Source organism: Anas platyrhynchos, chromosome 27 (genome assembly GCF_047663525.1).
Source record: "Anas platyrhynchos isolate ZD024472 breed Pekin duck chromosome 27, IASCAAS_PekinDuck_T2T, whole genome shotgun sequence".
In the NCBI taxonomy this organism is placed as follows: domain Eukaryota; kingdom Metazoa; phylum Chordata; class Aves; order Anseriformes; family Anatidae; genus Anas; species Anas platyrhynchos.
In genome coordinates this window covers 5,954,597-5,969,630 of record NC_092613.1, presented here as the reverse complement: position 1 = coordinate 5,969,630, position 15,034 = coordinate 5,954,597, and the positions used below count along the sequence as shown (strand labels likewise).

Genomic DNA, 15,034 nt, shown 5'->3' with positions numbered 1-15,034 from the left:
GAATGTATCGAGGCGCTGGCGAAACCGCGTCCAAAATGGTGCAACGGAGATTTTTCATGCTCAAAAGAGGAAGGCAAAAAGCTAGAATAATGAAACGAGCAAAATCCAAGATTCGAGGTTCAAATCCTTCCTGCCCCAGGCATCCAGTGGGTCTGGGGGCTCTCGGTGTGAGCTGCCCCTCCATGGGGCAGGGTCACCGTCCTCTTCCTCATCCTCTTCCTCAGCCCCGAGCCCTGCTGCTCTCGAGGACGGCAAAGCCGAACGGCATCAGCTCTTGACGTAAGTGTCTGAGACATTACAAACTTTTTTTATGGGATAATTTGCTGATCAAAGGGAGCCATCCAGGAGCATGATGAATTTGACACAACCCATTCGTTCCTAATTACGGGTAACGTGCTAATGACTCTTGAATAACACCATGCAGCAGGATACAATTTAAGAAAAATCATTTTTTCTCCAGTTCGTAGACCCAGGAGGTGAAAGCACATCTGCTTTTAGGGGAGAAGACTTTCTTCCCTCTGCTTTCTTGTGTTTTGAGCCAGGAGGACAGATTGTGGACGACACCCTCTGTGCTTATCCCCCCTGGAGGGCACCTGGGGCTGTTCCTCCTGCCTTGGGGGAGGGAGATTAATGCCTGCAGGTACCGAGGGCGCCCTAATTTCTTCCAACTATCAGCTCCTGAGCGCCTTTTACCTTTGATCTTCCCCTGGTATGACATTTTCGGGGCTCCCCATGCACACCATGTCTGCAGCATCCTTTGGTCCGCGGCTGAGCCTGATTTGGGCTTTGCTTGGGATCGCTGCCAGGCGGCAGGGAGGGAGGGAAGGGGGGCAGCCGGGGAGGCCCCCGTGTGCGATTGTAAGGCCATGTCATTTTTTCCTGTAAATCTTGTAATTTCGTGCTTCAGAGCACAACAAAGTGAGGGAGCCAGCGGGGAGTGAATTAAATTCCCCCCTGAGATGCGGAGCAGGGCGGGCGGCCGGGCCCCCCGTGGCCCTGGTTGCTGGGGGCTCGGTGGCACCCGTGCCAGCCGGGCTCCTGTCCCCTCCCCGGCGCTGGCACGAGCCACCTTCTGCCACCAGTCATTTGCCAGCTCAAATAAAACTCAGCGTGGAGTTCGCAGGGACCATGGAGACTCCTAAAAACTGGGGGCTGCCCCACAGCTCCCCGCCAGCAGCGCTGCTGCTTGCTGCCTATGCAAAAAAAAAATTAATAAACCCCCAGCAAACAGGGCTCGGGGGTGGCATCGCTGATATCAGTTCTCGGAGGGTTTCTGTCCCCTCTTACGTCCCAGGGATTATTTGGGTTTAGAAAGAGAGATTCTAGGAGCAGCTCTGTCTCGTGCTTCGCTTGCACTGTAGTGAGCCTCTGCTCGGCCTTGGCTGTGTTTTCTCCACCTCCGTGCTGATTTTTGCCCAGGTTTTGGGGGACCTGCCTCACCACCTCACCCCATCCTGTTCCCTTTAGCACGGTGGCATCCGTCCCTGTTGGCCAGCAGGGACGTGGCAGCCCTCGGCACGTGGCTGTCCCTGAGCAGAGGTGACATCTCCATGCTCCAGAACCAAAGTTGCCTTTCCCTGGAGGAAAGCAGTGATGCTGTGCCCCAGGGCAAGCAGGAAAGCTCTCTGGCTGGGTGACAAGCAGCAGGCAGCTCGTTTGCAAAGCAGTGGCACCGTGGCACCGGTGTCCCCATCCCCAGCAGCGTGCAGGGCTCGCCACAACACCCGGGGCTTGCCTTCCTTCACCCCTTCGTTGCGCACAAGCCGCTTCCAGCAGCTCTGCGCCGCCCTTGCAAGCTGCAGAGGAACTTTGGAGAAAGCAAATCCCTACAAAGCGCCGTCAAACGGACACGTGGAGAGATCCTCAGAGCTCGGGCAGCCGGTGTGCACACGTGGCTGGGGTCGGTGGGTGATCCAGCACCCATCCCGGCTGGGTGCCCGGCTCTTCCCTGCCAGGAGAAGCCGCGCGGGTGCTGAGCAGCCTTAGATTGACTTCCTCCACCCTTGGCTTTTAACTGGAATTACTGTTTTCATTTCAAAAAGTAATTAAAATATCAGACCTTGAGCTGTCATAACTGTCACACGGCTTTGTGTTCCTATTACCGATGCACATCTATTACGGGTAATAACAGGGAAATAACGTGCCCGTGGAGAAGCGCGCCCTGCGCTGGGGCTGCGCCGGCTCCGCCAGCAGTGGGAGCTGAGGGGGTTTTATTTTATTGATTTCATCATTTGGGTAAAGCGAGGAGTTGGTGAGTTATTGGTCATGAAGTTCCCGAGCATCCCCAGCAGCCCTCGTGGGATGCTGGGGAAGAAGTGGTGGCAACGGGAGAGCTTTGGTGCAGGTGCCGGGGTGCCCACGCCGAGCGTGGGGGCTTGGCAAACTTCAGGGGGGTGGCATTAAAATTTGGGGCTTTGCAAGCTGGGAGTGGCAAAGCCCTCGGGGAGCTGCTAAACAAGATGCTGGCCAGGACCCTGGCCTCAGCAGCGAGGTCCAAGGCAGGGAAATTGCTTTTTCATTTGTTTTCCTTCAAATCCAGCAGCCCCCATCGTGGGCTTTCCGTTAGGGCTCCCTCTGGTTTTGAGATTTCCAGACCACAGCCAATCCCTCTGCAGCCAAAATCTCTGCTTGCTTCTAAAATTTACCTCGTTCCTCGAGCGCGCTGTCCCTGTGCAGGGGGCTTTTATCCACCAAACAAAAAAGTTGTGGCACAACCCAGACATCTTGGTGCTAAATCCATCGCGTGTGCCGTTCCCGAGCGACCCCGCCACGGGGAGAAGTGCTAAAGGGGAGCTTTGGGTGGAAAAGTGGGTAACGAGTCCTGGTGGGTGCTGCACTGAGCAGCAGTGTAAGAGGGGCACGGGGTGAGCAGGGGGGAAATAAATGGGGAAGTGGAGCGGGGCTGTGCGCTGGGGCGCGTTCACACTGCGCGCGTTGCTCCAGTTTGCATTCGGATTCATGGAGGCAGCACAGGGCCACCAGCCAGGGCATGACTTTGTTCTTAAGAGCTGGAAATGTGACGAATTAACCAGCGGCCCTTCCTCTGAATTATCCAGCAGCCCTTCCTCAGGGCACACGCAGTGATTTACGGCTGGGGGGGCGCTGACAGCCGGGGAACCCCCGCACTGTGCCACCCCCTGCCGTAATAAAACCGTGGCAGGCAGGCAGGACCACAAGGACTTGTTTGTTGGGAAATGTGCTCCCTCCAAAAAAAAAAAAAGTTGCTTTAGAAGCAACTTTTTAGAATGCTACGGGGTTGGGTTTGTTGGAGCTTTGTTCCCCCTTCCCAACGAAGCCCTTTTTGCACGGTGCCGGCCCATTCGCGTGTTCACCTGGACTCCTCTCTGCTCCGAGTCTCTTTGTGGGCTTTACCTTATGGGAAAGGGATTTTCCTTATGCTTGCTCAGTGCTGGTGCCTACGTGTGTTTCCACCAGTGGTTTTTTTTATTGATTTCCTTGGGTTTCTACCTCTTCTGCCTGTTGTGCGACTTCGCCGCGAGACACCCCTATCCCTGCGAACAAGTGCGTGTTAAGGAAATTAACAACTCAAAGGCAAACAGCCATAAAAAGGAGCGGGTTTTATCTCGGTCGCTTGTGCCGCTTGCTAAACTCCTTTGGTATCTTCGTGAACTCCATGCAGACGTGCTCACAGGTTATTAATTCGGGGTGTAATCCTGCGCTGGCCATGACCCGAATTTGGGTAGTGCCTGGGACGTTTTGGTGCTGCAGGGTGACGACCAGCGGTGTCATTAAACACACGCTCTGTCTTTAGACATGTGGGCCGTCAGCTTCAGCAAAAAATCGTGGTGGTGGCCCCGTGGAATAACCCAGACCCTTCCTGCAGCTCTCCGTTGTGCAGTTTGGGCACCCTTTGCTTGGGGCAGGGTGCGCGTGGCCGGAGGAGGGAATGGGAACGGGGCTGAGGCTGGCCCCAAGCGATGCCCTGAACGCCCGGGGGCACAGCGGGGTTTGCAATGGGATGTACTGGTCGTACTGGTGTTGCAGGAGAGCATGCCAGGGGTTCTGCCTCCTTTCCAGCCTCTTGCTCACACCCCAGGAACAAAAACCCGCGGAGACCCCATGCGGCTGCCCCCAGAGCTGGAGGGCGAGCGTGCCCAGAGGGAGGAGGAGGAGGAGGAAGAGGGATGAAGGCATGGGGAAAGGGGGGGCCTCTTCCTCCTGCCCACCCCAGTGTGTCTCTTTTGCAGGCTCTCCAGGTGGCACGCCAGTTCCTGCTGCAGCAGGCCACGGGGCTGAGCTCCCCCAGCAGCAATGAGGGCAAGCAGCCGGCGGTGCAGGTGAGCCCCAGGGACCTCCCCCTGCTTTTTTCGGGAAGGGCTCGGCTGCAAACTGGTGCTGATGCTGGGGGGGGGGCAGCGCAGGCACCAGCACGCATCGCCTCCCCCTTCGGGATGGCCGCAGCGCGCCCACAAAGAGTTAAATCCCCTGTAAACCTCCAGAAATTTGTTGTGGTTTTTGTTTTTTGTTTTTTGTTTTTTTTTAGTGTCGGCCCCAGGCTGCATGCACATCCCTTTCCTTTAGGTTTCCTCTGTAAGAGCAGCACGGGAGGGAAATGCTGTTGGGGACCAAGGTTGTGTGTTTTTTTGGGGAGACGGGGACCCTTGGTAGCCCACTTGGTGGCCCATTTGGTGGCCCATTTGGTGGCCCCCTTGGCCTCAGCACGGGGTCCAGCGTTGTGTGGGGCTGGAGGGACCATTGGGGTCCCCACCGCGTGCTGCTGTGGTGGGAAATGGTGCAGGGAAAGGGTGATGGAGGGAAGGGCTGGCTCCTGGGGGTAAGAGCAGGGGGTGCCGTGGGAGAGGACGTCGTCCTCGTGCAGGGGATGGCCGCTGGGACGGGGCGAGGACCCATCTGGGGTGGGTTTTAGGGGATATGGAGAGGAAAACCCAGCTTTGGGTGGGCACAGCACCCACAGGCTGCACCCTGCACCCTTGGTGGAAGGGGAACCGTCCTGCTGCTCCCTCCCTCGGCCAGCCAAACGGGGCAGAAAACAGCGAGAAAAGGGGCAGCGAAGGGGTATGAACCCGGAGAGGGGGCCAGGCGGAAAGAAGCAAAGCCCGAGCGAATGGGAAGTGACAATTTAAATAGCTGTGCGGAGGGGCTCTCCCTTCAGGCTAATTAAATTTATCGGAGAACAGCAGGTTACCTTATTAGAGCCACGTGGGCTTAATTAACAAAGGAAAGTAATTAGCACGCGCGCTCTCAGAGCTGGAGGTCCTGCCCATGCCAGGCGCAGGCAGCGGGGAGGAGGCGAGCGGGGCTGGGGCTGGGCTCCTCTCCTCCCCAAACCTGGGGGATTAAAGCTCCCCCCGGCACGCTTCCCATTTATTTCTCTCCGAGCTGCAGAATTGCATCTCGGATGCGAGTCTGAAGTTGCTTTTCCCCCCCCCAATATCACCGGGTTGGCTTTTTGGGGGGGGTTAGGGGCTGCCCCCGTGCGCCCCTGTGCTCCTGGCCGGCAGCTGAGACGCGTGGCCTTGCCAAGCTCTGTTTGGGGGAAATATGAATTTCCCCCAAAAATTCATGAAGCGGCTTGATTTTGGCGTGTGTGAGGTGCTGGTGGAGCTGTGTGGATGCCACCCTGTCCTCGCTGGGACCGGGGGAGCCCCCTGTGCCCCCAACTTGCCCCGAATGGGGGGACCCGCAGGGTTGGGAAGCACCAGGGAAAGCCGCAGCTGGGTCTGAGCAGCGCTAATTACTCAGGGCTTCTGCGGCACACAAACCAGGCGGCTTTTTTCCAGCAGCGTTTTCAGGAAGGAAATGCAGTCACTGCATGGAAAATATCTGCGAAGGACAAAGGCAGTAAGAGTGAAGTCAGATTCCGGGAACCGGCGCCCCGCTCCCCGGCCGCGCTGCGCCCGCAGCCTCCCCGGCCCCCCGGCGCCTCCCCGTGCCCTCGCCTCCCTTCTCCCACCTCCGTCCGTCCGTCCTGGCCGTCCTGCCGTCCATCTGGCCCGGCTTTGCCAGAGTTAACTGGATCTGCCGCCCTCTTTCACCCCCCCACCCCCCCCTCCTCCCTTTTTTTTGTGTTGCAAAAGAACTTGTGAAAGTTGTAGACGTGAGTCAGAAATAGCTCATAACTCAGCCGCCGGCCTCTTCCTCCCCCTGCCCGGCAGCTGGAGCGGGATCTGAACGAGGGGAGATAGAGGATTAAGCAGGCTCCTTTGAAAGGAAGTTTATCTGACGGCCGTGGTGTGGATGAGACTGGCCAGGACGGCCGCTCGGGGAGGAGGAGGAGGAGGAGGAGGAGGAAGGCTGGCTGGGAGGAGAGCGCCCAGTATCCCCGATAACCGCGCGAGCCGGTGGCTGAGCCTGCAAAAGGACCAAGTGCTCGACTTCCACACCACCAGGGATTTTTTTTTGGGGGGTGAAGCTGGCTCGTAGCCCCCCCAGCTCCCCGGTGGAGCATCCCCGCAGCGGCCCCGTGCCGAGCACTCAGACCCCAGGAGCCCTGCGGGGTCCCCGCTCTCACCGTGCCCTCGCTGCCACCGTGCCGAGGGGACGGGACGTTTGTGGGGCACCACGCCAGCAGGAATATTAATGACAGTCGGCAACGGCACGCTCCTAAAAACAAACAAGGAGCTGCTGGGCTCGATAGGGATCTTGGGTTATGGTAGGGTTTTTTTTTTTTCCTTTTTTTTTTTTTTTTTTTAATGTGAACCCTCTCTGCCCCCAGATGCCTGGAGGTGTAGCTGTGCGCCGAGCCCCGCAGCTGACGCTGGGACTGCAGCTGCGCCTGAAAAAAAAAAAACAAAAAAAACAACACCCTGAAACGTTTTTTTAAATGATTCGGTTTCCTTGCAACTTCAAAACCATTCGGCTTGTCGGCGGAGGCTGCCGGAGCCCCGTGGCTGAGGGCTTTGCCGGGGTGGTTGGCGCGGTGCTCCTCCTGCATGAACCTGGGGTGTTCGGGAGCAGGGAGGCTGCACGTGCCCGGAGGATGCTGTGGGGTTTTGGTGCTGGGCCACTTTCTGGCTCTGAGACGCTGCTGAATCACAGGGTGTCCGTGGAAGTTGGCTTTCTGGGGTCCCTTGCGCACGGATCTGGGGTCTCCAAGCCACCGGCGAGCGACTCGCTGCGGTGACAGAGCCTCTGAAAGGGGAGAAGGGACGAAGGGCGCCGAGGGAAGGGGCGAGGAGTTTGGAGCAAACTGCGGGAAATTGCTTTTCTTTTGTCTGCTGTGGCGGGGAGGGCAGCGGAGCGGAAAAGTGTATTTTGTTGATTTGAAACTTGAGTGAAATGGGTAATGAAGACAGATCAATACCAGCCCTTCTGCGTTCCCATCCAGGAAAAAAACACGGCAGCCCGGCCGGCTGGGCTCGCGCCGCGCTGGGTTTTCCATTCGAACTTGCGGCCCTGGGGTCCGTCCCCTCCTCACCCCCACTTCTGCCCCTTTTCCTTCCCAAACCCCGGCTCTCCCTGCCCGGGAGCCCCCTTTCCACCACCGCCGCATCCCCCAGCCAGCTCCTTTCAACTTCCAGCAACTCGCAGCCCAATTATGCGCGATTAGTGCTCCCCGGCGGGGCGCGGCGCTAATGAGGATGCGCGTCGGGTTGCGCACGCAGGGGATTGATTCCTCCTTTTCTTCCCGTGCAGCTGGACAGCGGGGGCAAGGCCCTAATGCCGTGCTCTGACCCGGAGGGCACAGCACCCTGTCCTCCCCGGGGGCATTGCACCTCCCGGGTGGGCACAAAATAACCCCACAGCCCCCAAATCCAGCCTGAGCGTGGAGCTGGGGGTTCCCTCGCAGGACTGCGCGTGTCCGATTTCTCTCTCCCCAGCCTGGTGTAAATCTGGCTGCCTGGCCACGGGCACCCGAAGCTCTTGCAGATGGTTGGAGCCCGCTCGGCCTCGGGGTTTGTGGTGCAGGATCAGGGCTGGGGGCTGGAGGGGATGGGTGCAAGCACCTGCTCGCCCCACCCATGGGAAGTGGGTGCTGGGGGGTCCACCCGGGTGTTCGCTCTCATCCCTGGCCCCCGACAGCAGCAGATGCAAGGCTGCTCTTGGTTGTGGCTCCTTCCCTCGCTCCTCCTGCCATTCCCAGCTCCCTGCCTCCCGAGCAGACATCCCGGGCTTGTTTCTGTTGGTTTTGGATTTGAAATGGGTGCTTAAAAAAAAAGACAAACAGCGCCAGCGTGTTTGCTGTTGTTTCTAATTGGGAGTTAAAACCCGAGATTAGATCAGAGACAAGGATGCGCAGCGCCTTGGGCTCTGCGGGCAGCGGGGAGCTGGCGTGCGCCGTGCCACAGCGGGACGAGAGCTTTGCTCTGTCCCCACAACCCCCCAGGTCAAGAAGGTGGCAGGGTTTGGGACGTGCTTGGAAATGGGGCTATAGGTGTGGAAACCCAGACTCTACCTCCCAGGTGGCCAAGGTGGCTCCTGGTGGGAGCGATGGCTCGGCGTGACAGTGCTGGAGGGTGCAGGGATGCTTCGAGGCTGAGCCGCTGGGGGGATTTTGGCACTCCGGGGGGGTTTCTGGCAGGCTGTGGGGTTTCTGGCACTCTGGGGCTGCCGGGGGCTCCCCTGGCCCCATTGGGAGGTGCTGCGAGCAGGCGGCCAAGCCCAGCCCAGCCTTTGGTCTGCGGCATCCCTCGCTCTGCCTCATCCCCCGAGCCGGCAGCGGCGTTCCCCTGGTACAGAGGACGGCGCGTTCCCTGCGATCCGCTTCCTGTAAAAAAAATAAAATTAATAATAATAATAAAAAAAAGGCATCGCTCCCCAATCCCGCTGCATTTTACGCCCGGCCAAATCCCGTTTCGCGCAGCCGGCTTTGGCAGGGCTGCTCCAGGCTTCCAGCGAGCGCCGAGCTCCCCCTTTAATACCCGTCTTGTTTTCCACCCGCCGCCTGCTTTATCCGCCCCCTCGCCGGCCGCCCCTGTCCTCTGGCACGGCGGGATTACAACCCCGACCGCCTGGAAAATCACCCCCTCGAGATTGTGTTCGCGAATCGGAGATACAGCGTCGGGGCTTTTTTGTGAGGCAGCCAAAGCTGTTAGTAAGCAGTTTTGTGGGGTGGCAGGAGGCCAAGGAGTGAGTCAAGCCCTTCTCCAGCGCCGTGTCTGGCAGATGCCCGCTCGTCGCACGCCGCCCGCGCCGCTCACGGAGAGATGCAGCCGGGGACGAGCCCCGGTGCTGCTCCACTGGGTGCTGTGGGGTCGGTTCCCAAAGTGGGGGATGCAAAAGAAGGGAAAACCCCCAAATTCTGCTGCTGGTGTTGCCTTAGTGTGGGTTTGGGGCTGCGCAGAGCGGTGTGGGTGCCGCGGCTCGTCCCGCGTGCAAGGTTGGGCTTTGCTGCGTGGAGGAGACTTTGCTGCTGGGTGTGTGGGAGATGAAAAGCCAGCTTGGTGAATGCTCACACACTGTCCCTACGGTGTGTTGAGCTCCTCAGCACCTTCCCTTTGGCCCTCCTGGGGGTGTTGGACCCCAAAATCCCCCCTACACCTGGGCTGCCCGTCCCCAGTTGCAGTGGAGCTCGCTCACCGTGCGCCTCCCGCAAGCACCCCAAGCACCGGGGTGCACTCCTCGGCGCACCGGGGGCTGCCACATGCTGTCCCCCCCCTCCGGAGGGTCAGCAGCCAGCGGGTGCCCCCGGGGGCTTTCGGCCAGGCTGGGGGGAGCCGTTTCCTCGGGGTCTCTGTGCCAGGCAGCAGCTGTCACCGTCCCCACGAGGCGCTGGAGGCAGCTGGGGCTGTAACCGGATGAGCGACCGCAGCAGGAGCGAAAACTTGCTGCATGCGGGAATTTCCCGTTTTGCTTCGAGTTCCTGCCCTCCCTGGAAACCTCGGCGAGGAGGGGGGCGTTGGCAGCGGGTGGGGGGAAATTTGTCCTTGGCCAGCAGGACTCGGGGAGCCGACGAAGGTGCCGCGTGCTGCTGCTCCTGGCACCCGCGTGCGCGCGCCCCGTTCACACCTCGGCACCGCCGCCATTTCCCCGTGTCAGCCCCGCATCTGAGCGCAGAAAGAAAAAGCCATTTAATGCAGACAAAGGTTGTATGAAAATATAATTCTGCTTTTGTTAGCAGCCATCAAACTCTAAAAAGCGTCGCTTTTGTTTTCTTGTAACATTGTGAAAACCTCGTGTCGGATCGAGAGCTGGGGCCCTCTCGACTAATCGCCTCTCCTTTGTGTTTTTAGATTATAGGGGCAATTAGTGTTGTCAAAACCTCTGGCAATTCTCTTTGCTCTTGACAGGGTGTCAGTCCGTTGGGCGAGAAATGGAAGGTGTTATAACTCTCCGGTAATTAGGATGCCTCCGATTTGAAAATGCCAGCAAACGTGTACGAGAGGCCGCGCGGCGCCGGGGGGCGGGGAGGCAGCCCGGATGGGGGGGGGATGCGGATGAGCAATTAATTAGGGGCTCTCATTCCGAGCACGTTGCCAGCTGATGAATTGGCAAAGGGAAATTAGCAGGATGCTTAGCTCCCGGCGAGCGGGCGCGGACCTCGAGCACGCTCGCCGTGCCGGTGCCGCCGCGTGGGCTGCCGTCCCCGCCGGCATCCCTCCTGGCCAGATGTTCACCGAGTGCTGTGCACAGCTGTCTGCCGGCACCTGGCCGCCCTCAGCACTCGTGCACGGAGATGGAGCACCCGAACAGCAGCTCCTTGTCTGTTTTGCAAGGGGGATTTGCCGTGGTTTGGGCTTCTCTGGCCGGAATCGGTGCTGCTGCAGCCGGCGTCGACGGTTTTGCTGCAGGCGCTGGGTTTTGCAGCTCTGTGCTGGGGATGCTCCTGGTTTTATAATTCTTGGGATGGGATAGTTTGGTCGGTCCCTTTTCTGCGTGGAACGGGGAGTCTAATTTAGGGTGGCCAGCATCCCTGCAGGGACACCAGGGCAGCGGCGAGCTTCGTGCCCTGCAGGCATCCCCATCGCTGCCACCCAGGCTGGTTTCACCGAGGGCGCCCCAGCAGCAGCCCTGGGTGTGAACAGGCAGCAATTAATAAATAACTCGGACCCGGCGGCAGCTGGGGGGGCTCGCCGGTGACAAATGGGCCTCGGCCCGCTCGCCTCCCTCCAGCAAAATGCCTGAGTAAACAGATAAGCCGCTGCAATCTCCCTTGAAGGTCAGCGCGCAGCGGCGCGGCCCAACGCCTGCCACGGGGTGCCGCAGGGGGAAGGCGGGTCAGGAGCCAGGGGGCTTTGGGCATCGCTCGGGAGCCCTGGGGCTGTAGGATCCCAGGTTCTGCTTTGGGATTTGCTGGGTGAGCTGGAGCCAGTGGCTTTGTTTCTCTGTCTCTTGGTGCCTGACGTGTTGGGATCCTCAAGCGGAGGGACGAGGCGCCTGGCGCTTGGCTTGCACGGGGGAGCCAGGCTGCATTACGCACTGACAGCAGGGCCGTAACCCTTCCTACGGGCTGGAAAAAGGGACTGGGGCTGGTTTCAGGGTCACGGGGGCTGCGTAAGGGGGGCCGTGTGCCTGCGCCGAGGAAGGCGGCGTTGCCCCACCTGGGCAGGACCTGCTCGCGGCCAGCCTGGGATCCGTCACCGACACCTTCCCCGCGTCGTCGCGGGGGCGTGCGCCCGCGTTAGGCTGACCAAAAGGCAGGGGCTGGCAGGTTTTCTGAGCCCTCTCTACGCTTGGCACGGTAACGAGGTGAGTTACTGGTGTCAGCTGGAGGTGAAGCTTTGATGTGCCTGCGGAGAACCTTGGTCACCTCTTCCTCTGCTGCGCAGTTATTTGGGTGAGCGGTGACCTGCCCTGCTTCCCGCGGCGCTTCTCTTCCCCAAACCTTAAGGGAAGGAGCCCAGTCCCAGCTCTCAGGGGCTTTTTGTGCCCTTGCAGGAGAGGAAGGGGCTGGGGTTGGGGTTGGGAAGCCAGGTGCCACTGGGTGCTCTCGATGCCCAATTCCTGCAGTGGTGAAGGAAGCGTCTCCGTGCCATCGCCACCTCCCCCCCACATCCCCTGCGGTGGCCTCGGCATGCCCAGATGGGGGAGGCGTGGTGGGAGCGGGTCAAGCAGGTGGCAGAGGATTTAGGGACGGGAGGCATTTGGGGAAGGCTTTTGAGACTGGAACGGGGAGCCTGGCAGGGTGATGCCACCCTGAGCTCCCCAGGCCTGGCGTGACGTGTCTGTCTCTCCTCTCCGCAGGTCCCCGTGTCCGTGGCCATGATGTCCCCGCAGATGATCACCCCGCAGCAGATGCAGCAGATCCTCTCCCCACCCCAGCTCCAGGCCCTCCTGCAGCAGCAGCAGGCGATAATGCTGCAGCAGGTAAGGCTGCTCCCACCCCGGCTGGGCATTGCCTGGGTCCTGCCACACCATTTCTTTTCCCCTTGAGTGCTGGAGCTCAGTTGGCACAGGCAGAGGGTCTGGAACCCGTCCCCTGGGGCTTCTGTTCCCCCTGTGTTTCCCTGAGGATCCCCAGAGTGTCCAGCACCAAGGGGTGAAGGGAGCTGTGATGGTGCACAGCCGGCTGCAATTTGGGATTTCAGAGCACACCAAGGGGCCAGTTTGGGGCTGGCCGGTTCCTGGGGAGGGCTGGGAGTTGGGGTGGCTGCTGGAGAACTCCCCATGGGTCAGGATCCAGACCTGGGTTTGCCTCTCACGGCTTTCCCCCGCGTCAAAGGAGTGGGGAGGGAAGCAAAGGGAGGCCAGGAAAAAAAAAAAACAAAAAACACAAAAAAACAACCCCAACCTCCGAAACAAAGCAGGGCTGCTTGGGTAAACACCTCCCGCTGGCGGGAGAGAGGGAAGGAGAAATCCCACAAGCATCCTCCACACCCTTCCTCCTGCCTCCAGTACCTGTTTACTCCAAACAGGCTGATAAGGACTCAAGGTTGGCCCCAGGGAAAGAACAAAGGGTAAACACTACCCTGGGTGGGTCCTTCTCCGAGCCTCTTTGGAGCCGGATAAAGAAACACGTTTGACTGCAAATTAAACAACCCAGGCCGGAATAGCTCGCATTCTCCACCAGCAGAAAACCAAACATCACACCTCTCACCCCTGACCCAATGTTCCCGCAGCCTCGCTCGACCATGTTGCAGAGCCCCGGCTTTGATTGGCTTTCGGGTAAACACCGAGCCTTTCCAAACCTGTTCGCCGACAGAAAAAGCAAAGTTGCTGCTGTCAGCGCTGTCAGCCCCGAGCTGATAAAGGCTTCCCGGCATCCAAAGGGGCATTCCTGAGCCGCCGCCGTCGCCCCTGTGCGGGGCGAGGGCTGCCTGCCTGCGCTGACCTCCCCGTGCCTCCGGCCCCTCCTGCGCGCAGCAAATCCAGCCGCAGGAGTTTATTTTGGGGCCGGGGTGAGAGCATCCCCCCGTGGTGATGGGGGCTGGGAGCCCTCCCTGGTGGTTTGTTTCGGGCCGTTTTCCCAGCTCGGAAGATGGGGTGCTGCGAGGACGTGGGGTGTCCGCGCTGTGAGAGCCACGGCCGGGTGCCCCAAGGTCCCCCCCGTGCCCGCAGAGGGGATGGGGCAACGTCTGTGGTGCTGCTTGTGGGGTTGCACCAGGCAAAGCTGTGCCCACCGGGAGCCCCCCCAGTTCAGCAGCACTTTTTATGAGGTGTTTGGGGCATCTCTCCCTAAAAAAATCCTGCTGCAAAGGAGCTGCTCGCCTCCTCGTCTCTGCCCCATCAGACAAACCCCCCCAAAACAGCTGGAAAATCCCCAGGGTGCACGTTCCTTCCTTCAGCTGGGGCTTGGGACCCCCTCAGTGGGTGATAGACAAGTGGAGGATCCCAAACCGGTGGCACCAGGCAGGGTAAAAGGCACAGCAGGTTGGGGATTTGCTGCGCTTTGGGGGATTTTATTTGCTGTGGGGATCCGGAGCGCTCGGGAGGTTCTTGGAGTGGGCTCCCAGGTTTTGGGATGGCCTCGGAGAGGGGCTTTTCCTCTGAACTCGAAGCCAGGAGCTGATGGGAGGTGGTGGAGCTCCTCACAGAGGGCTTGAAGCAAAGCCCCGGGAGCTGGTGGGCATGGGGTGGCACCGGGAATGGGGCGGCACCGGGCACGGGGTGGCACCAGACACGGGAAGCCAAGCGGGTGTTCCTGCTGCTGATCCGTCCCGCTCTCTCTCTCTCCTCCCCCTCTCCCTCCCAGTTGCAGGAATACTACAAGAAGCAACAGGAGCAGCTTCACCTGCAGCTATTGACACAACAGCAAGCTGGAAAGCAGCAGCCCAAAGAGGTGAGCTCACGCAGATGGGTGCTGGGCCCAGCCTCCGGCTGCCATCAGATCTGGCTGCGAATGAAAGGGGGACCAGCAGCAAAACAACAAGGCGTGTGCGGATCCTGGCAGCCGGCTGGGAGCCGACAGGGGATGTCCAAGGGGACGTGGGGCACGGTATCGGCCCCCCCGGGACACAGGGGGGCCCCCCAAATGCTCCTTGTAGGGTGAGGGCAGAGCGGGCTCTCGGCACGGCTTGGGTCGGGCGGCGCAGTCCTGATCTAACCAGCGCGGCAGCAGCCTGGCAGGTAGGCAGGCAGGGCTGGTCAGGTAAGAACCCAAAACAAGGCTTTTCGTGCCAGGAAAGGCGGTTCTGAAGAAGCCAAGGCACTGTGTGAAATCGCAGCGTTTCCAGCAAGGAGGTTTTCTGGAGGGAGAGGCTCGGGCAGGAGCTGGCGGCAGCGCGCAGCGAGCGGTCGGTGGCGCTGTGCCGTGCTGGGCCCTTGGCTGGGGAGGGAATTTGGGGATATGGGAGCGTTTATGCTAGCAGGATCGCATCGATCTTGTATAATAACTCCATTCCCACAATAGGTTTTCCTGTCCCTGACCGTAGGAACACACTCAGAGCTCTTCCCCTGGGCCCACTTTTGGGGATGCGCTGGCATGGCGTTGTGGGGTCAGCCCTGACCTCCAGCAGTCAGACATCGCCTCTCCCTTTGTTTTCTTCCCAAACCCCAGATATTTTCACCCCTCTCCTCCCTGATCAGTGCACCTGGTGCTGTAAGGGGGGGTTTTGCGTGGTGCTGTGCCTGCAGCATCGCCGTGGGGCCATCCCTCAGCTCCTTCCTTGCCCCATGGTGCAGGGGGACGTGGACCCGAGCTGCTCAACCCCTGTCCCTAGCTCAGCATCAGCAC

At 59.9% G+C, this 15,034-nt stretch overlaps 1 protein-coding gene across 11 annotated transcripts in view; it reads left to right on the top strand.

The window, feature by feature from the left end:
- The window catches only part of FOXP4 (forkhead box P4), a 61,489-nt gene that overhangs the window by 25,973 nt on the left and 20,482 nt on the right, over positions 1-15,034 (top strand). For 7 of the 11 annotated variants that reach the window (XM_072028301.1, XM_072028303.1, XM_072028302.1 and 4 more), the window contains exons 3-5: positions 4,209-4,298; positions 12,106-12,228; positions 14,054-14,140. In XM_072028301.1, coding sequence (XP_071884402.1) covers positions 4,209-4,298; positions 12,106-12,228; positions 14,054-14,140 — 300 coding nt within the window. The remainder of the gene's footprint in view (positions 1-4,208; positions 4,299-12,105; positions 12,229-14,053; positions 14,141-15,034) is intronic. The other 4 variants (XM_072028306.1, XM_072028307.1, XM_072028305.1 and 1 more) reach the window with 1 other exon arrangement.